At 42.4% G+C, this 25975-nt stretch overlaps 1 protein-coding gene and 1 long non-coding RNA gene across 17 annotated transcripts in view; one reads left to right on the top strand and one right to left on the bottom strand.

The window, feature by feature from the left end:
• Window positions 1-25975, top strand: part of DLGAP1 (DLG associated protein 1) — a 762891-nt gene that overhangs the window by 468712 nt on the left and 268204 nt on the right. For 5 of the 11 annotated variants that reach the window (XM_081561958.1, XM_081561955.1, XM_081561953.1 and 2 more), the window contains exon 1: window positions 7946-8038. In XM_081561958.1, the coding sequence (XP_081418084.1) occupies window positions 7946-8038 (93 nt within the window). Of the gene's footprint in view, window positions 1-1875; window positions 2905-7945; window positions 8039-8375; window positions 8503-25975 lie in introns of those variants that run through there. The other 6 variants (XM_081561954.1, XM_081561951.1, XM_081561959.1 and 3 more) reach the window with 3 other exon arrangements.
• Window positions 1-25975, bottom strand: part of LOC145534450 (uncharacterized) — a 343726-nt gene that overhangs the window by 151541 nt on the left and 166210 nt on the right. The gene's annotated exons all lie outside the window — the stretch shown is intronic.

Genomic DNA, 25975 nt, shown 5'->3' with positions numbered 1-25975 from the left:
ATACAGCATGTCCCACGGAACAGACAAGTCCTGATCCCTCAAGACTCCATGTTTTTCTTCATTATGGTATACATGGGTGTTCTGTTTTATTTTATAGGATTTTTTTTACAATTAAACCAATTATCTCTGTCTATCTAAAATTACATTTGTGATTTTTTGGAAAGTCACATTGGCTCTTCTGGACAACTTTCCATATGACAATTTTTGTATTGTAGAAAGGTTTATTTAAAAAAAAACAAAAAAACAAACAAGACTGTCAGGAGGAATGCATTCAGCTACTGATGAACTCACTCTATTAAAGTCCAAAGGAAGTACTCTGCCCAGAAGAACAGCAGCTTCTGGTCTTGAAGGATGGGGAAGGCTTGGGATGACTGCATTTTGCTCAGCTGCATCTGTAGGAGTCATTTCTCTCCCAGGCACACCCGACCCTTGGGTTCAGGCCCTTCGTGTTTCCTCAGAAATGTTTCAAGAGTCTTTCCATTGTCCATCTTGCCATCGCTTGTAAATATTTACCATAAACTCTTAAACCAGCAAAAGGAGATGCCCTGATAGTCAAATGAGCTAATTCAAGCTTATTTGTTCTTCATCTGCTCTCAGTTTGTAGACAAGAAACTCTTAATTCTCTGATGACAGAAATACCTGGGCAGGTATTCTCTACAGCTCTGATGTATTTGCCCTACCATTAGGGCAAATTAGAGTTTTTCCAACCCTAATTACCGTGGGAAAGCAGGGATTGTTTGCTGTAATTGTCACCATGGCATTCTAACGGGAAAGTATGTGAAAGAAGATACAGAGATATATCCTAAAGTTATAAGGTGCCAGTAGCCTCTTCTATTTATGTTTTCCACTCACATATATGGAGTGCTTGTGCGTTTATATGGCCCAACTGGTATGAGGTGAAGTGAAAGTAAAAGTGTTAGTTGCTCAGTTGTGTGAGACACCACGGACTGGAGCCCAACAGGCTCCTCTATCCATGGAATTCTCCAGGCAAGAATACTGGAGTGGTAGCCATTCCCTTCTCCAGGGGATCTTCCCAACCCAGGGGTTGAACCTGGATCTCCTTCACTGCAGGTGGATTCTTTACCACTGAGCCACCAGGGAAGCCCCTGGTATGAGGTAGGGAGATGTACAGGTGACTAAGAAGTAAGCTAACCTCAGGGAGCTTGCGCTAGTGGGGAAAACATGGGACAAAGCATTCCAGAGGAGCTGGAGAGTATGCAGCAGATGCTCTGCAAGCACAGAACTAATTCTCTCTGTAAGGGAGATCAGCAAAAGCCTCCCAGAGAAACTGAGCCCTTGTGGTCTGCTAGCCTGATGACTAACATACAGTTAAGAATAAAACCAGAGCAGCAGGAGAAATATACAGTTATTAGAATCCTGGAGGGAGGGGGAGTTTTTCTCCCAAATCATTTAAAAATAACTTAACATTTTTATAGTTTCTTTTCTGGGTTAACTAGCTTTCACCTTGTCTCTCCTGTATGATAAGAGGGGTCTTTGCCAGGATATAGAGGTAACAAGGCTTTTCCATCAATGCATTAAAGCTCCTTTTAGGGAGAGTCAATGAGGCTCAGGTGGTAAAGAATCTGCCTGCAATTCAGGAGACACAGGTTCAGTTCTTGGGGCAGGAAGATTCTCTGGAGGAGGAAATGGCAACCCACTCCAATATTCTTGCCCCGGAAATCCCATGGACACAGGAGCCTGGTGGGCTACAGTCCACGGGGTTGCAGAGTCCAACATGACTGAGGAACTACTCTTTGACTTTTCATGAGTTCTTCTGCCAGAAAACCAACTCAGTAGCAGATGCACATGGAAAAAGCACTATCTATTTACCAAGGGAAGGGTTAACCACTGTCCCTCTCTCCTTCATTTCCGCAGGTCCTTGCGGGAGACGGGTCTGGAACCACACCCCCGGGTGTCCATGACCCCCGTGGCTGCGCCCCGTCAGCGATGAAAGGGTTATCGGGCAGCCGCAGCCATCACCACGGAGTCACCTGTGACTCAGCCTGTGACTCGCTGTCGCACCACGTGGACCGCAAGCCATACCTGCTGAGCCCAGTGGAGCACCACCCAGCCGACCACCCCTACTACACTCAGCGGACCTCCTTCCAGGCTGAGTGTGGGGGCCCCTTCAGCGACCCGCTGGCCAGCAGCACCTTCCCACGGCGGCATTACGCCTCCCAGCAGGAGCTGAAGGACGAGTGTGCCCTGGCACCCCGCACCCTGGCCACCAGGGCCAACCGCATCCCCGCCAACCTCCTGGACCAGTTTGAGAGGCAGCTGCCCCTCAGCCGGGATGGCTACCACACTTTGCAGTACAAGCGCACGGCCGTGGAGCACCGCAGTGACAGCCCCGGCCGCATCCGCCACCTGGTCCACTCGGTCCAGAAGCTCTTCACCAAATCGCACTCCCTGGAAGGGCCGTCCAAGGGCAGCGTCAACGGGGGCAAGGCCAGCCCGGACGAGACGCAGACCGTGAGGTATGGCAAGCGCAGCAAAAGCAAGGAGCGGCGCCTGGAGCCCAAGCCACGCAACAACACATCCCCGGGCTGGTGGAGTTCTGACGACAACCTCGACGGCGACGTGTGCATCTACCACTCCCCCTCGGGTGTGATGACCATGGGCAGGTGCCCCGACCGCTCAGCCTCTCAGTACTTCATGGAGGCCTACAACACCATCAGCGAGCAGGCGGTGAAGGCCTCCCGGAGTAACAACGATGTCAAGTGCTCCACCTGCGCCAACCTGCCCGTCACCCTAGACGCACCGCTGCTCAAGAAGAGTGCCTGGTCCTCCACACTGACCGTGAGTCGAGCCCGAGAGGTTTACCAGAAAGCCTCAGTCAACATGGACCAGGCCATGGTGAAGTCAGAGTCGTGTCAACAAGAACGTTCCTGCCAGTACCTTCAGGTACCATTTATGTGGAGGGATGGGTGCTTAGAAGTTGTACCTGCTGATTGCACGGTATTTTCTCCTGGGGCCTAGTCTTGGCTCTACTATGAATTCTCTGTGTGAACCTGAGCAAATTATTTAGCATTTTGGGGGCTGAGGGCTCCTATCAGCAAACAGGCCTGCTAACAACCTCATCCAGTTATCTTGAGATGCTGGATATAAAAGTGCTTTGAAAAGCACACCTACAAAAAGGCAAGGAGTTATTAATGTTTTGTGTTCCTCTTTTGTCTGAGGGATTGTAGGATAAGGAGAGGAGAAAAGGGGAGTTTACACAGAATTTTAAAATAAAGCCACCTTTTTTACAAAAGTCAACAATGATCTTTGGAATTCTGGAAAGAGTTTAATTAGTTCTACTCAGGGTTTTTTTATTATTATTTAAGATTCTGCCCTAAGCTGTTAGTTTGGAAAAATTGATCAACATGTTCACCATTGCAGTTTTCACACCATAATGAAACTAATCACACCCCCACCTAAGTCCTCATCCCCCAGAGCACAGAGAGTTGGGATGATGCCCTGCACCCTGAGGAGGTGGAGATGGAGCCAGTATGGGGACCTGAAAAGTACAGCTGCAGAGACTCAGGACAACAGAGAAGAGGGGAAAAGAAGGGGAAGCATCTGCACAACAAAATACAATTAGTGTCAGTATGTAAATCCCACACGCACAGACCCAAGGCCGCTCCTCCCCTTCCGCAGACTCCTGTTGTTCCTACTGCCCTCCAATCCACTGAAACCAGATTTCACCTGGATAAAAATATCAGGGGAAGAGTCTCTTTCTTCCCTACTGCCTCCCTTTGTAATTGTCATTTTTACCGAGACACAACGTTTCATAAGAGGGATCCTCACATTTTTCCTTTTCAAAGTGTATGTTTTCTCTTCCTAGCCCTCCCTTCCTAGCCTTGTCTGTTTTAAAAAAGGTTTTACTGGAATATAAAATCATGACATAATCATTTCCCACTCTTAAGAATAAATGTAAGGAAAAAAGTCTTCCACCAAGACATTCATCTTTTTTGCTCTCTTTGGATTTCTTCTGACAGAGCTGACTCCCTTGAGAATGCTGCTACCAAGCTCTGAAAATATTCCAGGCTAGCAGTCACTGGGTAGGGTCAGTGCCAGACCCATCCCCAGACTTCGGAAGAGGCCACCATTGTGTGGATAGTTTTCACAAACAACACAATATTTCCTACTGAAGGTGGCATCATTTAATTTACTATAAGGTTGTCCTCAGTCGCTCAGTCATGCCAACTCTCTGCGACCCCATGGACTGGAGCCCACCTGGCTCCTCTGTCCATGGCACTTTCCAGGCAAGAATACTGGAATGAGTTGCCATTTCCTACTCCAGGGATCTTCCCAACCCAAAGATCAAACCCATGTTCGGCAGGCATATTCTTTACCACTGCACCACCTGGGAAGCCCTATAAGATTGTTACATGTGTTAATTAAGTTATCAAGAGTCACTAACAGAAGTTTAAAGCTAAAGGGATCATCTAACCAAACCTCCTTACTTAGAATATAAAAAGCTAGATTCAAAGAAAGGTAAAGGCCTTATAAGTCACACTGTTAATATATGGCAGAAGTAAGACCAGAACTCAAGACTCTTAGTTCATAGAAAAGACCATTATAAATATTACAACTGAAAGCCTTAGAAATTCTTTAACCACATAAATCTCATCCACTACTGAGAATAAAATATTTTGATAAGGTATCTGTCTTGAAGAAAGAATGTGTAATGAGACAGAAAACCTAGCAGAGGATACATTTTTGTCTATGAAGTTTCTGTGACTAGTGGCAAAAACAAAATAAATTTAATTTAAAAAATTGAACCATAATCAATAGTGATAAAATCAGATAAGAAATATCAAATTAAAGCATTTCCCTGGTGGCTCAGCAGAAAGAATTCACCTGCCAATGCAGGAAATGTGGGTTCAGTCCCTGCTTCAGTAAGATCCTCTGGAAAAGGAAATGGCAACCCACTCCAGTATTCTTGCTTGGGAAATCCCATGGACATCGGAGCCTGGTGGGCTACAGTCTGTGGGGTCACAAAGAAGTGGACATGACTGAGCCAGCACAGCATTATGCACAAGACTTTCAAACTGAAAAAAAAAATTTATATATCAGTATGGGGACACAGTAAATGTAGTGTACTCTCCCCAACCAGTATGCTGAGATGGGGAGTTCCTCTAAAGAAAAGGAAGAAGCTGGACATTCACATGCAGGAGGAGGAAATGGGAAACTCCTAAGAACTGGAATCCTCTCTAGCTCTCTTCTTGCTTTACAGGGAAAGGAGAATCAGTGTCCTGCAGAAGCTCCTCTTAGGAAGATAGGTTTAGCCAGCACCTGTCAGCTCCCATAGAATAATTTCACTTGTAACTTCACTTCAGTCGCTTAGTCATGTCCGACTCTTTGTGACCCCATGAACCTCAGTACGCCAGGCCTCCCTGTCCATCACCAACTCCTGGAGTCCACCCAAACCCATGGCCATCGAGTCGATGATGCCATCCAGCCATCTCATCCTCCATCGTCCCCTTCTCCTTCTGCCCTCAATCTTTCCCAACATCAGGGTCTTTTCCAGTGAGTCAGCTCTTCACATCAGGTGGCCAAAGTATTGGAGTTTCAGCTTCAACATCAGTCCTTACAATGAACACCCAGGACTGATCTCCTTTAGGATGGACTGGTTGGATCTCCTTGCAGTCCAAGGGACTCTCAAGAGTCTTCTCCAACACCACAGTTCAAAAGCATCAATTCTTTGGTGCTCAGCTTTCTTTATAGTCCAACCCTCACATCCATACATGACCACTGGAAAAACCATAGCCTTGACTAGACAGATCTTTGTTGGCAAAGTAATGTCTCTGCTTTTTAATATGCTATCTAGGTTGGTCATAACTTTCCTTCCAAGGAGTAAGCGTCTTTTAATTTCATGGCTGCAATCGCCATCTGCAGTGATTTTGGAGCCCAGAAAAATAAAGTCAGCCGCTGTTTCCACTGTTTGCCCATCTATCTGCCATGAAGTGATGGGACCAGATGCCATGATCTTAGTTTTCTGAATGTTGAGCTTTAAGCCAACTTTTTTACTCTCCTCTTTCACTTTCATCAAGAGGCTCTTTAGTTCTTCTTCACTTTCTGCCATAAGGGTGGTGTCATCTGCATATCTGAGGTTATTGATATTTCTCCCAGCAATCGTGATTTCAGCTTGTGCTTCTTCCAGCCCAGCGTTTCTCATGATGTACTGTGCATATAAGTTAAATAAGCAGGGTGACAATATACAGCCTTGACATACTCCTTTTCCTATTTGGAACCAGTCTGTTGTTTCATGTCCAGTTCTAACTGTTGCTTCCTGACCTGCATACAGGTTTCTCAAGAGGCAGGTCAGGTGGTCTGGTATGCCCATCTCTTTCAGAATTTTCCACAGTTTATTGTGATCCACACAGTCAAAGGCTTTGGCATAATCAATAAAGCAGAAATAGGTGTTTTTCTGGAACTCTCTTGCTTTTTCGATGATCCGTCATGTCTGACTCTTTGAGACCCCACCAGGCTCCTCTGTCCATGGGATTCTCCAGGTAAGAATACTGGAGTGAGCTGACATTTCCTTCTGCAGGGGATCTTCCCTACCCAGGGATCGAACAGGATCTCCGGCATTGTAGGCAGATTCTCTGAGCTACCAGGAAAGCCCCAGTTACCAACTAATATTGAAACTGGATGTACAGATGTGTTTGATTTCAGTGTCAGAAAGTTTAGCAGACAAAGCATTGAACTTTAAATAAGAGGGTTTATGTTTTAGTCCCTGTTGGCCACTAACTAGTTGGTGATCACTAACTAGTGATACGGCTTAGAACCATCATTTCAACCCTCCAAAGTCTCTTTCTTCTGCTAGAAAGAGAGGCACTTCCTTGAGAAGGCCTGGGATCTCAGTCCACATCTTGAGACGCCTCAGTTACACATGCAAAGCACTAATTAGAGCCATTTTGAAGAGTTTTAAAGGCCTGGAGCTACCATTTATTAAATGCTTGAAGTAGATGCTTTTCCAATGATATCTAATTTGCTCTCTGAAACTCTATGAAGTATTTTACAGTTAAAGGAACTGCAATTTAGTAAATTAGATTAAGTCACTTGCCCAAGGACACACAGCTAGTACATGGCAACATGGAGGGTCTAACCTGATTCATCTGCCTTCAAACCTGGATTTCTCCATTAATCGTGGCTGATCCCTGCCCAGACCAAATATAAAACAGAGGGAAGAAGCAGCATATACCCTCTGCCTGTTATGTACCAGAAATCATAGAGTATCCATTTAGTACCCAAAACACTTTTGTAAAATTAGTATTAGTATTACCATTTACTCCAGTTTTATGGATGACAAAACTGAGGCACAAAAGATGAAATTCTGTCTTCAGGAACTCATGGGTAGTAATTGAGAGAGCTAAGACTTGACTGCAGATCTGTCTGAGTCTATAAAGTGCTTCAGAAATAGAAACAAATGCATTTTTCTCATTTTAATATTTGTTCTATTCTGCAGCGAAGGTATGCATTCACTTGACCTCCTCTGCACATGGTTAAGAATGCATGTCCATGAAATGTGACCCATCTCAAATGAATGGCTGAAATGTTCCTAATTTGATTCCAGACTGAACACAGGTTAATATTCACCAATAGTAGAATTCTAAATACTAAAAAGTTGTTTCTCTCTATATTGAATTATCACTTAGAAATTATTTAACTTCAGTCAGTGCCATGATTATATAGAAAATGAGAGGTCTGTAGGTGTCTAGCCTCCGTCTGACATTGATTTAGAAAAATACTGTAGCTTGAAATTATTGCAAGTTCCAGTTAATATAGTCAGTTGCTTTAGATGTGCTGCCTCACAAGCTGTCTGTGGTTGATTTAAAAAAGACTCCCTTTTTGCCCCCAATATTGTTATTTTTAAATGTCAAGAATCAGATGTCTGCTGTTTAGAACTATTGTACGGCTGCCAGTGACTGTCTGTATCAGAATTTGGAGCAGGGACATGGATCTGAAGACATTAAAACTGTTTAATTCTCAGTTGAGATGTGGTTGGCTTTTGTACATTTGGAATAGAGCATTTATGGCACATCTCAGGGTAAGTGCTAATCGTTAAGTCAAGAAAATAGGACGGGGGTCAGAGGAGTAGAGGGAGTTTTGGTTGTTGATTTGTTTTTGCTTTGAGAAAACAGAATTCTTGATTCTGTAAATGCCTCTTTATGTAAAACGTTGCATGTTGAATGATTGGCATAATAAGCTATTCAGAAGAGCAAGATTTTAGATTTCCAACTGTTAGCCTAAAAAAAAAAACGCTTCAAATTGTGTATTTTTATATCCATCCAGCAGCAGAAACAGGAGAAAGGCAACAAAACGCTCTCCGGTGAAAGTAGAGAGAGAGACACGGGGTGGGGGAGAGAGAGGGGGAGAACACACGTGAGACAGGCAAGAAAGCCAGCACGCTCAGGGATGAAATTTTAGGAGAGCAAAATGATCGACCTTTTTAAGGCTGAGTGGGTTTCTTCGGTTTGTGTGCAAGTTTCAAGAAATGGAAGGATTGACCAGGTTTGAGTACAATTCTTTTATTACTATGTATTTGGTGATAGTGTGTTGTTGGTTTAGGTGGATTTTTTCTTTTTTTTGGTGGTGGTGGGGAGTAGTTTTTGTTGTTATTTTATTTGTTCTCTAAACAATAGCTAGTCCAGCTGAAAGGGCTAAGTACGAATGTATGTACAGATGGTAAGAAAACAGGCAGAGACATCAGATACCCACACATCTGTGTCTCCAGGAGGCTTCATAAAATCTTTAATTGACAGATGATCGCAGGTGCTAGGTGCCATGAGAGGATGTTGTGTGTCTAGTGGCTGAAATGTGATCTGTGGTTTTCTTTGACAAGAATGGTGAATGCTTAACTGTTTCTTTGCAAAATTAAAATTCCTGGATGGTTGGGGGTTTTGCGGATTTTCTTGCAACTTTTTTTCCCTGTTGGTTAAATAAGACTCCACAAAAGATCACTGAAGAATCATTCATAACAGACATGAACCCGGGACTGTTTTTTTTAGTGCAGGTACAACTATTTTTCAAAATGCTATTCAAGATTATGTCAGTCTCTGCCCAGTGGGGTTTTCTTTCCCCAGCTGAGGCTTTCCTGCCTCTTGTTTTACAACAATTTAAATTATGTGAAGTCAGTTTTTAAAAACTACTTTACATGAAATGTGTGACTGTGCTGAGCAATTCTACTAGTGACTTTGGTTACTGCAATGTTCCCTTGCTGCCTTAAAAAAAAATAAATGAACCAGATTGATGATTTTCTTTATTTTCATTTTAAATTGCCTCAACAATGCAGCAAAAAAAGGGGGGGAAGTGGTCAAGATTCTTGAATGTATTTCCTATTTGGCTTGTACAGTCTTCTCCCTATTTTTTCCTGGTCTTAGTAGAGATGTCCCTGTTTCTTGATATAATAGAAAAATGAAGTTATTTCTGCCTGATCTTAACTTTGCACGTAGAAATCAGTGGTAGTTCTCTCTCTGATTCTCGATAATTCTCGATGTTGCCCACATCCCAGTATTGGGGGTGGGGGTGTGGGCAATTGACAGAACACTGTGAGAAAGCAGAGGTTCAGAGTTAGTGGTAGTAAAAGAAAGATCGAAAAGAAATAGGAAATCCTTCTTGAAAGTTGTTAAACTTTACTATTCTTGGTCTGCAATTTGCATTATTCTAAAGACATTTTCAGCAGCACCAAAAGTGCTTGGTTAGCCACAGTCAAAGGTCTCCCAGCACAGCCTTTCACATCCCTCAGAGTCCAGTCTACTCGTGGAAGGTCTAACATTGGTTAGCAGAGTAAAAGACAACAACTAGCCTGGATCTCTTAGTGGCCAGGGGATTTATCTCCTCCTTCTCCCTTCTCCTTAGAGCACAGTTTGGTTGCAAATCAAATTCAGGAGCCAGGGTAAGCATTTACCATTCAGTAAAGAAAGACTCATCCATCATCTCTGGTCCGTTTGAGACCATGCCTTTACACAACTTAACACAATGTCTTACGAATTGTAGAACGCATTGGTTTTTTTGCTTGAGGTGTTATTGTTGTTGTGTTGTCATTTAGTTGTGTCTGACTCTTTTGTGACCCCATGGACTGTAGCCCGCCAGGGTCCTCTTTCCATTGGTTTTCCCAGGCAAGAATACTGGAGTGGGTTGCCATTTTCTTCTCCAGGGGATTTTCCCGACCTAGGGATTGAACCCAGGTCTCCTGAATTGACAGGCGGATTCTTTACCACTGAGGTACCAGGGAAGCCCCTGAGGTATTACAGGAGTCACTAAACATATATGCAGTATTGCCAGGCTGGCTTTGACTCGGTGACTAGATTAGGGTTTTTACCACTTTGGTTTTAGGCTCAAAAAACAACCACCTCTGTGTTATAGATTACTATACTCATTGATGTGAGCTGAACCATGGAGAAATTCCAGCTTTATTGTTCTAAACAGTTGAAATCAGAAACTTCATGTGGTTCAAACTACAATACCTCTGAACAGTCAGGCTTTTTTTTCTGTCACTTGCCAGGATAGCTTCATAGAGAAATAAAACTTTGCCTTTTGAGGTCAAATCAGGTTACTATTACTGTGATGCAATAGAAGTTATATGACCTTACTATGATTATGTTACTTATTTGAAATTTTGAACCCATAACTTTTCCTGCTGGATCAAAATAACATGCATGTGGGACTTCACATCAGGGTTCATTTATCTGCTTCTCAAACCATCTTGCCTCCTCCCCTACCTTCAGGCTGTGTTCCTAGTAACTGCCATTTGGAACACGTTAGGACATGGGAAAAATCATGTTACTCTCTTTTTATAAGTGCGTGTTTAAATGTTTTAATAAACTCTTAGACTGAAACCATGGTAAGGGAGTGCTTTAATTTTTTTCAGTAAATGATTTATTCTCCTTTAACCCAGTCCTGTTTGTAGCTAAAAGGAAAAGATAAAGAGCTAATTACTGTTTACTGTCCCACAAACAGTGTAAGAGGGTTCCCTTTTCTTCACACTCTCTCCAGCATTTATTGTTCGTAGCTTTTTGGTGATAGCCATTCTGACCTGTGTGAGGTGATATTTCATTGTAACATTTCTCTAATAATTAGTGCTGTTGAACATCGCCCAGCATCACCCATTGGATGGCATCGCCCAGTCAATGGACATGAGTTTTAGCAAACTCCAGGAGAAAATGAAGGACAGGGAAGCCTGGTGTGCTGCAGTCCATGGGGTCACAAAGTGTCAGACATGACCTAGGGACTGATCAACAACAATGAAAACGTACTGTATAGCACAGAGAACTCGACTCAGTGCTCTGTGGTGACCTCAATGGGAAGAAAATCCAAAACAGCGAGGATATAGGTATACACATAGCTGGTTCACTTTGCTGTACACCAGAAACTAACACAACATTGTAAGGCAACTATACCCAATAAAAGAAAAAGAGCTAATTACTTTTAAACAATTAGCAAAGGAAAAGTAGGGATCAGAGTGTAAGGAGACACTCATCAGCTCACTCCTTCATTGACCATGACCAATTTCTTATTTATACTGTTTTTTAACACTTTGATTTCTTGGAGAACACTCATGTGACCAAGGAAAGACCTATTCTGATACTCTGATCTTTTAAATTTAAGAGTATATAGAACTATCTTTTTTAAATTGGGGGTTTTTTTCTATTTGTTAGTATTTAGCAAAATGCCCTGCCTTGTTGCCATTTCTAAAATAGACTTCTAATTACATTCACAAAATGAGTTTTCTAGATAAGCATATCTTTTCATTTATGTACCTTAAAGTCACTCTTCTCTGTCCATTGAAGCTTATACTCTTTGTTCTCCCAGAATTTGGAAACTTCCTACAGAATGCAGGCTTGGACTGTCACAGAGCCATCCAGGAAGCAGAGCTGTATGGAGTCTAGGGTTACTGTACGTTGTATGCACATGTCTAGGTCCATTTAACACGTTATATCTGCATAGGCATTCCTGTTGCCATACTTCTAAAACATGCACTCATGCATATGCTCTCTTCCATCTCTGATTCATGACATAAGATCTGTTTCAAGTGTACCATTTCACAAAAGCAGAATGACTTTAAAGTGGGGAAACAAACTTTTCATGCATCCCACTAGAAAACTCCTTACCTCCCTTTTACAGGGAGTACGTTAAATCTCAGACCATCGGTATAAACAAGTCCGAGGTGTCTTGCTTCCCTGGGGTAAGGATAAATACCTTTCATACAGAGAGTCATCCAATAATAATGAAAGGAAATGATTTCTGTTCCTCTCATGTTTCTTATCCACTGTTAATTACATACTTTCAGGATTGTCTAACTCCTCCCTGATTTTACTCTTCAGGTCTCTAAAACATGAAGGTGTGTAAAGAGACCCAGGCAGGTTTTATTTATTTATTTATTTTCAGAAAAAATGACAGTTTTACAATAGCATTCCCAAATCTCCTCACTGGAAGGCCATCTGGTATTCCTTCTCATTCACAAAATCCTCCCTGGAAGGTGGGCATAGCATCTTTCTACCTCCCTATTTCTCACCTAATAATCCCCTTATGGAAGAATTATTTGCAATTACTTAGTCCAACCCACTCCTTCTAAAAGTGGGGAAGATAAACCCTAAGGCGATACCTTGACTAAGATATATTAGTCATCTCATGAGCAGCAGACTGAGCCTAGCAGACTCACTGCCCTGATACTGCCCTTTAAGTCTTTCACATCTATGTAAACCTTTAAGGCGCTTTTCAGAGGCCAGCTTATCCTTTCTTACTCCATCCATTTAAGGCAGCGAGGTCAAGGCACAAAGAGGCAAAGACATAATCTGACAGTTAGATTTGAAGCGTGGCTGTTTCTTAAAAATTTCACAAGTGATAAAGACAGTTGTTAACTAAATAATTACCTGCAGTCTGTAACTCTGTGGTCACACATGGCAGGGTAGGATTTTTCATGTCTAAATAAAAGAAATGTGTATTTTTCTTCCTGTTATCCCTGTCCATCTCTCCTGCATCCCGGTGGTTTTATTAGGAGGAAATCCTGTACCGACAGAGGATAAAGGGAACAGAACTGCTCCAAGTTTGGTTGTGTGATCTGTAGGCATTACACTCAGAGCCCTGGGACTGGGTTGTAAGGGCAACACACTTCTCTCTGGCATCTCCCACTGTCTTGGCAGCCAGTCCTCTTACCTCTCACCTCACTTTCATAGAATAAAGATTGTAAACATAGCTAAAACTGTATTTTCCAAAGTAATGTGTGTGTTTGTGTAATATGTGACACGTAGTAGAGAATATATTGGACAACGGGGCCAAGTGTATTAAATCAGAGTAACTCTAGAAAATGTGAAAGAAATAATGCGTAGGAGACATCAAAGGCTACAGGTTGATCACTTGGTCACTGCTTTTGACAGTCAAAAGTGAGCCAAGGGCAAAAAGGTCTAGCTCTGAAGTTGGAAACGCTGCGTGGAGCATTACCTAGTGGCATCCATATAGGTAAATGGTAGCACAGTGATGCCACATTCGCCTGCATGTGCAGAGTCATGTATGTGTGGCCACTTGCTCTGTCATTGAATGTTTAGGGGAACTGTTCCTTAAGTTTGTGTGCACAATAATCACCTTGAAGATGTCTATAAAATGAGGATTTGTGGCATCAATCCAAGAGAGTTTGATTCTGTAAATCTGGGAAGAATCCAGGGCAGAGATCCATCTAAGAACCACACTTCTACCCGATGCTCTAGAACTGGCAGACTAGATTCATCTTTATATTTACTGAAGGGGGCAGTAGAGTCTAACAAATGAAAACGTTGACTTTAATGTTGCCACGGACTTCCCACAGGACTCTGGGCTCCCTCTAGTTAGTACCTCCATTTTTAGATCTGCAAAATGGGCATGATGATGACTCTTGCGTTTGCTGAGGTCATAGAAAAATACTTCAGATTTGGGAAAAAAGTAAAAAATACAGTGTGAAATGTTTCAAGTTTACAAATCCTCAGCTGTTAACGCCCTTTACTGCTTCTTCTTCACCTGTTTCATGTACCACTTTTCCTTTTACATGTTGCCTGACTGAACTTTCATTAAACCAAGGTTAGCATGAACATATCTGATTCTGTGGGAAAGAAAGGCAGTTTCCCAAAGTCGGATGAGAAGTCCATCACTGGGTAGATTTAAGGCTTCCTGCCCCAAATGCCAGCTAAACACATAAAGCTTTTGTTTGCAGATGAAAAGATCGCAAAGGGTACATCTTTTGACAGCTCAGCTTCTGTCGGTCAGGTTTCTCCATGGCTCCATATTTGCTGATAGAACACAATTTTTCTGTGTTTCTATCTCCTCAAGCTTTCGTGTATGTTTAAACAAAACCTACTTTTGTTTTCAGATCTTAAGTCTGTCAAGACCCTGCTGCCTCACTACAGGCAGCTTTGGTTAGTCCACAGGGCAAGTTTACTTAACAGCAACAAAGGATGAGATAGTTGGATGATATCACCAAGTCAATGGACGTGAGTTTGAGCAAACTCCGGGAGATAGTGCAGGACAGGGAAGCCTGGTGTGCTACAGTCCAAGGGGTTGCAAAGAGCTGTACATTACTCAACAACAATAGCTCTGGGGTTTGTCTAAAGAGGACTTTATCCACACCTCCTTTCTTGGTTCTCTGATGAGTGTTTCTACCAGGGCAGCTTCGATGAGTGGAGTTCTTCCACTATTGCTGGCATATGACAATAGGTCCTTGTCCATCACTGTTTTGACTCATGTCCAAAATCCCTGATCACTCCTCTCCATTCTCCAAAGTCAGCTCCATCACAGGCCACCTGCTGGCCCCATTAAAGTCCTTTAAAAGATCCCAAGGACTTGAAATCCTTAGGTAATTCATCTTTCCCCCTTCCCCTCCTCGCCTAACTAATACAAGTTCAGCTAGCTTTTCGGTAACTCAGGGGATGTCAGTGCAAGTGACTGTCATTTGTTTGCAAATGAACTTGAGCTTTCTGAAAATTCTTCTCCCCATCACACTCCTCCAGGCTTCTCCGTGATTTGAGATCGTTTCCTGTGCTCCCACCTCTTGGAAGTATTTCATGGCACGCTGAGCAGACACTTTTAGCCAAAAATGCCTATAAATAGCTGATTTTCCCACTTGCTGCCTTCCCTCTAAGGCTTTCACAAAGGAGGTGAAACAAATCCACCAGAAACAAGAACTCTCTGTGAGGGCTGCGCAGTGACGCTTGTGAAAAACCTGATCCTTAGGCTGACAATTGATCTGCAGGCTGACGACTGTCCTGTGGGTCGCTTCGCCATATTCGACTTATCTAATCACTGCCCAGAAAAAGAAACACTTTATTTCATGCCAGCCGATCTCATGAACTGAACAATCAATCAAAAATGTCTTATACAAGCTTTCATCGTATTTTGACTTTCACACTGCGTTTGTTTTTTTTTAAATCCCAAAGCCAACTGTTATTTCTTTTCCATTGGTAAATTCAGATCACCAATTCCTATAGCTATTACGGGATAGGAAATTTGAAACTACTTTGTGTTTCTCCTCCAAACTGTCATTGTTCACAGAGAGCGTTTACCGTCTGGCCGGTCTACTCAGTCCCCTATGCTACCCCAACAACACCCTTAAATCTCCCAGGATGATGTCATGGAACCTCCTGGAAGATTGCGCCCAGCTAGGCAGGACCATAACACCAGCCTTCACCAACCTCACCAAAATGACCCTTAAACATCAGACACATGATGCTAATTATACCCCTTCCCTTCCTCCACACCCTACTGAGCAAAGGAGAATTGGGTTTAGCTGTTTTATTATATAATTTGCAATGGGAAATTGTCCCCAGATCATGCTTACAGGTGAGGAGCCTGAGGCCCAGAGAGATGAACTCGCGTTCCCCAGTCTCCTCCGCTGTAGAGAGGGTGGGGTTTCTTCCTCACTTCCTTTTACTGCCCCCTCCCCCCACCCCCGTTAGTGTTCCTCAATCATGGAGCACAAGACAGTTGTCGGTCTTGGTGTTCTGTCTACTCAAGATACTTTGCCACACATTGAGAGAGTAGCACTAACATATAAACACTACCATGTGTAAAATAGATAGCTAGTAGGAAGCTGTTGTGTAGCATAGGGAGCCTACCTAGCTCAGTGTTCTGTGATGACCTAGAGGGGTGCGATGGAGGGGGGGATGGGGAGGTGGAGCCAGAGGGAAGCTCAGGAGGGAGGGGATATATGTTTATACAGAGCTGATTCACATTGTTGTACAGTAGAAACTAACACAACGTTGTAAAGCAATTATTTGTTGTTGTTTAGTCCCTAAGTCGTGTCTGACTCTTTTGCGACCCCTTGGACTTAAGCCCACCAGGATCTTCTGTCCGTGGGATTTCCCAGGCAAGAATAATTGAGTGAGTTGCCATTTTCTTCTCCAAGGGATCTTCCCAACCCAGGGATCGAACCCATGTCTCCTGCATTTGCAGGAGGGTTCTTTACCACTGAGCCACCAGGGAAGCCCAAAGCAATTATACTCCTTTTTTTTTTTTTAATTAAAAAAAAGAAAATTTCTGCCACAAGCCCCACTCTCTGATTTTTCCATTCTAGGCACTGGGCCTAATGTGGTTATGGTTTAGTCTATTGCTGAGGTTTCTAGAAAGTGCATCTTGTTAGGGCTTTCCTCTTTGTGAACTGAACATGCACAGTCAACACAAATATGAGAAAGAACTGCAAATGACAGTGAGCCCAGCACCTCTGACATTTTTAACCATGGAGTTCTTTGTTCATATAAAGCAGAAAATATAAAACCCAGAGCAGTCCCCACTCTGTATCCTTGAGTCCCACGAATGGAAAATATTAGAAAAATAATAAATTTCAGAAAGTTCCAAAATGGAAACTTGAATTTGCCAGCAACTATTTCCATAGCATTTCCATTGTATTTACATCTATTTGTGAAGTATTTACATAGTATGAGATATTATAAGTAATCTAGAGATGATTTAAAGTACACGAAGATGTGCATAGTTTCCATGCATATACCACACCATTTTATATAAGGGACTTGAGCATCCCTGGATACCAAGAGATGACTGTAGTACGCACACTGAAACAAGACTTTGCTTTTGTCGTTTAGTCTCTAAGTCATGTCCGACTCTTGTGCAACCCCACAGTCTATAACCCGGCAGGCTCCTCTGTCCATGGGGTTTTCCCAGGCAAGAATACTGGAGTGGGTTGCCATTTCCTTCTCCGGGGAATCTTCCTGACCCAGGGATCAAATTTGTGTCTCCTGCATTGCAGGTGGATTCTTTACCTGGAAAACAAGACTAGGAGAATTCAAACCTAAATCCCCTCTCCTCCCACCCACTGCCCTGCATCCAAGTTTCCCTCAGGGGCAGGGGGCTGGGGAGCTTCCAAAGCACAGCTTGAAACCTGTTACCCATTCCTTTCCTTTTAAGCAGGCCTAAGCTAAGGACTTCCCAGGTAGCTCAGAGGGTAGAGAATCTGCCTGCAGTGCAGGAGACCTGGGTTTGATCCCTGGGTTGGGAAGATCCCCTGGAGAAGGCAATGGCAACCCACTCCAGTATTCTTGCCTGGGAAATCCCATGGACAGAGGAGTCTGGTGAGCTACAATCGCTCCTTCAAGCTAAGGCAGAGTTTAATGATGGGGTTGGGGGAGGGGTAGAGACACAGGAATGAGAGAGACCAGGATGGAGCAGAGGAGGGGAGTGTATATCCACTCTTGATAAATCAGATATATCAGAAAACCCTGATAAAGTCAAAAAATGTTAGTAGTTAGCTGTCCCAAGCTTGGTAATGTAATTGGCAGCTCTCCCAGGCCCTGACTTTCCTGAAAACAACAAGTGATGGTGGGTGCCAGGGGGTCCTGACTGGCTCACAGTATAAATGCACTTCTTGACCTGAACAAACAAGTTCACTTTCATTCCTTTTCCTCAACTGTGACCCAGAGAGAGGGACTGACTTCTCTAAGAACAGGCAAGCCTTTCAGTCCCAGGCCAGCGCTCTGCAGGCTGGACATTTCCTCATCTTCATCCCATGCTCAAGGCACTTCCGTGGGATAATGAATGATGGCAAGGATAATAAGCTGATGATGAAGGAGAAGGAGAAAAAAAGGGAGAAAAAGAAGGACTGACATTTACTGAGAAAGTTCAGTAGGCCTATGCTTAACATATATTGTCCTTACTTCTGAAAGTTACTAGGGTAGCTATTCATACCCTCATTTTATACAAAGTAGAGGTAATTAATTTGCCCAAGATTGTATTGCTGATGAATGACAAAATGGAGATTTAAACCCTGGTCTGATTCCACTATCTGTTCACCTTCCACCACTCTGTGCTGCTTCTGCTTGGTAAATATTCCTCTGATCTTTTCCTGAAGAATTGTTTCTCGATGAGAATTTGATGACAATTTTTTAAATTGTTAAATTTAAATGTTAAATTTTTAAAATGGTTAACTGATGAAAAAACAGATTGCACCTCTATGATTAGGTATAAAAATAAATCTAGTTTGGAAAGTGGTCATGTTAGAAAGCAAGTAATACATGAGGTTCATTTGCAACGTCAGATGTATTTGGAATAGAATATTATTTTGTGTAACTGGAAAATTATATATCAGCCGATGAAAAGAACCATCACTCAAGGCCATTGTGCTTTTGTTTTTTCAGTGAGAAACAATACTATTTATCCCTTGAGACTGCCAACCTGGCTGTAGTTATAGCATTGTTAAAACACTAAAAGTTTATGTCCCAATTAGGACTATCTGCCCATTTAATATCCTTTGCTTGTATTAATTCAGGGATGTTTTCTTCTATAAAAATTAATGGCACTGAAATGATGAGGAAGGAAGCTAGGAATTCCCAAACCCAATTTCTCTCTAAGGCAGTGTGACTTTCCATTTTTATCTTTTGGGGAGACTAGAATGTTATCTCAAAGGCGTATTTTGAGCCAGAATTCTGCTGGGGACATGAGCTCCACACATCCCAGTTAAGATTTAGGAAGTTTGTGAATTTTACTATTTGTTAAATTACCACAGGTCCAAAGGAAAAAATATGTCTCTTTAATGGTCAACCTCTAGAATGCTTGTTAATCATTTACATAATTGAATTAAGTGGGCCATTTGGCAGAGGGTACATATTAATATATCTGACAAATAGTACTATTAGGGAATATCAGCAGAGTTTAAACTAAATTCCTGTAGCAGATAACAAGACAGGATGGTCATGGTTCTGAACTCCATCAGGGTAAAAAGTGCCATACTCGGTGATGCACATGGAAGTCACGGAGTCTTTAGGATCTTGCTTCTCAACTCATTTTGGACTCTTGTTCATGTACGTGTGTCTCATTACAGAGAATTCATTGTTCTAACAAGCCCTGATTTCATACCCTCTCCCTTTATTTAAGCCCAGATAAGTTTATAGATACAGTCTTAATATTTCAACAGCTCCCACTTTCTCTTGATTCAATATCTTATCAAATATCCCCATGCATAAGAAGGAAATGTTAATTATTCACTTCACAGGGACAGGTAAGTAACTAAGAAATGAAAGAATTTACTAAAATTAAATAATGCCCATTTAATTCTCATTGATATTTGTAAACATTATATTTCTTAGACTCAACCAGCGATGATTTCACCCAACTATCATAGTCTACAGTCCCTTTTTGTAGTCTCAATTGTGAGCAGATCATGTTAAATGCTATATATTTAAATGTTAAACAATGCAAGGACAACCATTCTCAACATCTTTCATTCAACCAAGATTTATTTAGCAACTATTTGACACACACTGAACTCTGGGAGAGGTGACTAAAGTGGGAAAGGGAAAGATGAGCATGGGGCAGGAACAAACAGATGGGGCGATGACCACCAGCTGGTGAGAAGTAAACAGAGGCCATGACTGAGTCTCTAGTTGACTAGGTGATATGGAATTTTTTTCAGAAATACTCAGTTTCCCCAAAATGGAAGATACAGTCTAGCCTGGAAGCCAAGCCCAAGCAATTTAACTCTCTGGGCAGCATCTCAGGACAAGCAATGGTGTGAGAATGAGGAAGAGCAGGGTCAGGTGCCCCAGAAGGTGCATGGGAGGCCTCAGACCACAACCAGGCTGAGCCCAAGAACCAGGCTTCTGACCCCAGAGATGGTGGGGCTGCCCAGGCCCTGGAGAAGAAATCTAGACAGACAGCAAGTACCACTGGGGGAAGAGCATCCCCACATTCACACATCATCCTGAGCTCAGCTCAGCAGTCAGCCAGCAGGATGGATTCACCTGGATTCTGTGGGTGGCAGCACCACGCTGCACCCCCACTGAGAGGCAGCTGGGGCTGCTCTGGGAGACCGAAAAGTCCACGGGCGTGAGAAGAGCAGAGGAGGAGCAGGTCAGAAGATAACCCCAGGGAATAATGCATGGCTTTATCACACCGAAACGCAAACACTGCATCCCCAGCTTGTACACCTGAGGAGGCAGCTGTTAGACTGGAAAGATTTTTTCCCAACAAAAGCATCAGATCCCAAGCAAGGTGAAAAAGAGCTTCTTGTTATTAAAAATGTGTAGCAAGAGGCTAGCTAAACATGTCAGGGAGAGAGCGAGGAAGCTTCCCTATTGGGGAAATGAGGGCAGGGGGCCCCCAGGGTTCCTTTCCAATCAAGTAGCCTTGTTCTGTGCTGCTGTTCAGTATGGTAGCCACCAGCCACATGTAGCTATTTCAGTTTACAGTAGTGAAAGTTAAATAAAAGGAAAAATTCAGCCCCTCGGTCCCCGTAGCCACATTTCTAGTGCTCAGTCCTCTCGTATGGCTGGTGTTTACCATATTGGACAACACAGATATAAACAAGCACTGCAGAAAGCTCTATTGGACTGCATGGTTCTACTTGTTTCTTGTCTATTTTAACATATTGAGTGCTACTAGATTTGGGCTTTGCCTGGAGAAGGCAACATCCTGTTGTGATGCCCCAGTGCTCAAAGGTGTCAGAACTTGCTGGGAATTTTCTGTGTGCCACATGAGAGTGAGGGCTGCCTGGGGGAACACCTGTTCCTCCACCTAGTCATGGCATAACATCAAATAACCCACTTTGCTATTCACATCTTCTAATTCTTCCATGTTCTGAGGGATGGGTGCCAATGAGTTGTCACACCATTCTGGGTTGTGAAAAGAATCACCTGTTTAGAAAACAGGCAGTAATCTCGTGGAATAATAACCAGCATGGACTTTGTAATCTTCTGTTTTCAGGGAAATGGTGTCACCAAAAACATGCTGTCTGGCCACATTTATTTACTCACCAAACTGCAAAAGTTGTATTTTCTCACATGGTTCCCTCTAACCAAGTGTTCTTTGGCCAGTGTTGAGGGCTGGAAAGAGATCTATTCAGTCCTGCAAGCCAAAAAATGCCACTGTTGGCAAGCCAGTTGGAAAGCTTGCTTTCCAGAAAACGCCTTTATAGAAAAACTTACAGGGCAGGGCTCCATAATGCAGACCCTCAGAGGAAGAGGGTTTCCAGGCCCAGGGGCATCCGGGAAGATTAGTTACAGCACCAGGACTGCCCAGAAGTGGAAGTGATGAGCCTGCACATCTAACTGACTTTGGAAGTGATCCTACCTCGAGAAGACCATTTGGTGGGCTGGAGAATGGGGTGGGGTTTGAGGAGAACTTAGATGCAGGAGGGCAGGGCACACCCATCCACCTAATTCAAATGCTCTTAGTCTGCGACTGTGGACAGGGTGTGAAGGAATGGACTTTAGGGGGTCATGAACTCTTAAGCTTAAAACATTAAAGAGGGGGGCGTTTGTGTTCACCCTGCTCTGGAGAAAAGTCCTTAGCTTTTAGCATGTCCCCAAAAGAGAATAAGGGCCACTAACAAATTTAAGTTACAATATCATTTAAATTATTTTCCCCCATATGATCTGGCAGTCCCACTCCTGGGTGCATATCCAGAGAAAAACATAATTTGAAAAGATGAATCTCTATGTTCACTGCAGCACTCTTTACAATAGCCAAGATTTGGAAGCTACCTAAATGCCCATTGACAGATGAATGGGTAAAGAAGATGTGGTACATATGTACAATGAACTACTAGTCGGCCATAAAAAAAGAATGAAATAATGCCATTTGCAGCAATATGGATGGACCTAGAGATTATCATACTAAGTGAAGTAAGCCAGATAGATAAAGACATGATATTGCTTATATGAGAAATCTAAAAGAAAAGGATACAAATGAACTTGTTTACCAAACAGAAATAGACCCACAGACATAGAAAATAAACGTATGGTTACCAAAAGTGGGGAATGGATAAATTAGAAGTTTAGGATTAAAATATACACATTACAGTATATAAAATAGATAATCAACAAGGACCTACAACAATATACTAAACATCTTGTAATAACATATAATGTAAGAGAATGTTAAAAACAACAATATATATATAACTGAATCACTTTACATCTGAAACTAACACAACATTGTAAATCAACTCTATTTCAACAAAACATTTTAAAACACTAAGTAGCTTTTTCCTTAAAAACTTAAAATTGATGATTTTCCTTCTTCCTTATAACATCTCATTCGGGTTACAACCTTAGAATTCTCTGAGGAATGTGTAGTTTTTAAAGAATTATCATTGTGGGTGCCTATTACCTGCAAGAGATAGATCCTTGTTGGAACTTGGAGAGTCTACTACAAAGTAAAGCATGTAATAGGATTTATCGTGAAGAAGCTTTTCCTGAGTGATCAAGTAACAAAAAGTGAGGATCTGCTGTGTTCAAGAGTTGAAGCTGAGAGGAGAATGGAATTCAAAGATTTGTAAAACAGCTCCTACTTTCAGGGAGTTTATAGTCTAGTGAAACACTGAGTGGTTAGAGAAATAGAATACAAGGAAGTAAAAAGCTGCATAAAGATACCTGAACAAAGAATATGAAGATTTATAGGAAGAAGAACTCCAACTTGAGGCTTAGGAAAGGGTAGATGGAGGAGAAGAAAGCTTTCCCCATTTGAAATGCTGTATCACTGAAGCTTTGGTACCACTTCTGTGAAAGCATACTGGCAGAGATTTCTCTTAGCTTTTTCCCATTTTTACTAATCGCTCAGTAATTTAGCTCTGTATCTCCCATGCCTTACTTAGTGCCTAACAGACACCATTTAGGTGTGGAAGGATGGATAAGGGGATGGATGGATAAGGGGATGGATGGATGGATGAATAGGTGGGTGGGTGGATAGATGACAAGCAGGAGTGAAGGAAGGCACAGAGAGAGGGAGGGTGGGAGAGAAAAAGAAAACAGAGTTCACAACATCAGCAGCCACCTCAGTTCAGAGTCTTATGGGAAAAGAGTTTAGAAACATGGACATTTCTGTGGGTCCCAAGTCTGGGCACAGCTTGGCTCAGCGGACAGGTGCACTCAAGGCCTTCCAAGGCTAAAAAAAGATACCCACTGGGCTGGGTTCTTATCTGTAGGCTCTACAGAAGATTCTGCTTCCAGACGAATTTAGGCAGATGGCAAAGTTCAATTCTTTGCAGCTGTACAACTGAGGTCCTTGATCGGCAAGCTGAGGCATATTGAATCTTTGATCATGCTTTGAATCTCTGCCACCCATCTCTCTGACTTTCTCTCTTTCCCTCAGCCAAGAGAAAAGAAAACTATTTTTTAAATTTTATTTTATTATGATAACATAAACATAACATAAAGCTCTTCTTTTAAGGGCCTCATGAGATAACATTGGGTCCATCCATATTAGGGGTTTACTTGGTGGCTCAGTAGTAAAGAATCTGCCTGCCAATGCAGGAGACATGGGTTTGATCTCTGGGTCAGGAAGATCCCCTGGAGAAGGCAATGGCAATCCACTCCAGTATTCTTGCCTGGAAAATCTCAAGGACAGAGGAGCTTGGCAGGCTATAGATCACAGGGTCACAAAAAGTCAGACATAACTTAGTGAGTAAACAACAACCACCACCACCAGATTAATCCAGCATAATCTAACTATTTTAAGATCACCAATTAGTAGCCTTACTGATATCTGCACAGTCCTTTTTGCCATGAAACAGTGGATAAAGATCACCATAGCCAAAATTCTGCCTACCATAATAGTTAACAACAGAATCCATATACATAGTAAACTGGTGAGGAGGGCACCTTTATTAACAACCATGCCATTGAAAGTTCATTTGTTCTTCTTCCAGGAAGAACAAATGCAACTTTGGGGCCAAAGAGCTGTGTTCAAACCCTGTGTTTTACTGATTAAGCAACTTTGAGTGAGTTATTTAACCTCTCTCTGCCATGGTCTCCTCCTTTGTAATATGGAATTAATAACAATACTTATTATGTAGGGGTCTAGAGAGGATTAATGGCAACCCACTCCAGTGTTCTTGCCTGGAGAATCCCAGGGAGGGCGGAGCCTGGTGGGCTGCCGTCTATGGGGTCGCACAGAGTCGGACACGACTGAAGCGACTTAGCAGCAGCAGAGAGGATTAAATAGATGAATGTCATGCAAAAGATGTAGAACAGTGCTTGGAAAGGGACATTATATAATGCCTCAAGTGTTATTATTATTACTATTATGCCTGAAAACATGGTGGTACCCAGATGAACTGAAACAAAGCAGCAGATTTAAGAGGCATTGCAGAAGTTACTGTTAGAAAACACAATTTCATTTAGTCAGGATTTTGATGAAATGAAATTCTACAGCATATGTACTCATTTCCTATTGCTGCTATAAGAAGTTACCACGAATCTAGTGGTTTAAAACACAAATGTATTACCTTACACTTCTGGGGATCAGAAGTCTGAAAATGGGTCTCACTGAGCTAAAATCACAATATCCACAGGGCTTCATCCCTTCTGGAGGCTCTAGGGGAGAATCCACTTTCTTGCCAATTTCCCAGCTTTGAGAAGTTCCCTGTTCTCCTTGATTCTGGGCTCCTCATGTCATCTTCAAAGCTGGCAGTCACATCTCTGATCTCTGCTTCTGTGGTCACATCTTCTTTCCTGACTTTCCTGCTTCCCTTTTTCACCTACAACACGCTGTGTGCTAAGTCGCTTCAGTCATGTCTGACTCTTTGTGACCCCATGGACTGTAGCCCTCCCGGTTCTTCTGTCCATGGGATTCTCCAGGCAAGAATATTGGAGTGGGTTGCCATTTCCTACTTCAGGGATCGACCCAGGGATCGAACTCACATCTCTTCTGTCTCCTGCGTTGGCAAGCAGGTTCTTTACCACTACAGCCACCTGGGAAGCCCTTATTATTCACTTAATCTTACACTAAAATGCCAATTCTTATATCACCTGAAGAAATTCCAATATCTGTAAATGTAAATACATACATTTTACACACTTGCAATTAATACGCTTCATATATTTTTTACCTTTTGTTGTACATAATATAATTTTTAGTTCAAACACTTGTGAGCACTAACTACATGTCAAGCAGTCTGTTAAAGGCTGGACATACTAAACTGAGGGACTTCCCTGGCAGTCCAGTGGTTAAGACTTTGCCTTTCAATGCAGGGAGTGTGAGTTCAATCCCTGGTCGAGAAGCTAGGATCTCACATGCCTCGTGGCCAAAAAACCAACATAAAACAGAAGCAGTATTGGAGCAAACTCAATAAAGACTTTAAAAATGGTCCACATAAAAAAAAAAAAAAGTCTTAAAAAAAATTGAAAACACAACTCCTGTCCTCAAGTATTTCTCACCATAGTGGAAGCGGGGAGGGATACTGATGGTAAAAGTTTGTTGGGTTTTAATGTTTAAAATGTATAGAATTGCCTAGACTTAGAGACTGAATGACTTGGTCGTCAGGGAAGAGAACAGTAGAAGTGAAGACCAATTTATGGTTTGAAAAACTGGGTGCATGTCAGTACTTCCAACTGAGGTAGGTAATATGAGAGAAAATGTAAGTTTGAAAAAAGAAGATGAGTTAGTTCCAGACATCTTGAATCTAATGTGCCTACAGAATATCCAGTTGAAGGTGTCCCATTGCCAAGACTTCACTTATCCAAATACTATTTAGGAGCGTATTATAATAATTCAGACAAGAGATGATTATGGT

Source organism: Giraffa tippelskirchi, chromosome 14, assembly GCF_054371585.1.
Source record: "Giraffa tippelskirchi isolate mGirTip1 chromosome 14, T2T-mGirTip1v1.2.pri, whole genome shotgun sequence".
NCBI classification, from domain to species: Eukaryota; Metazoa; Chordata; class Mammalia; order Artiodactyla; family Giraffidae; genus Giraffa; species Giraffa tippelskirchi.
The sequence above is the reverse complement of the archived record's forward strand: the minus strand, read 5'-3'. Positions and strand labels throughout refer to the sequence as shown.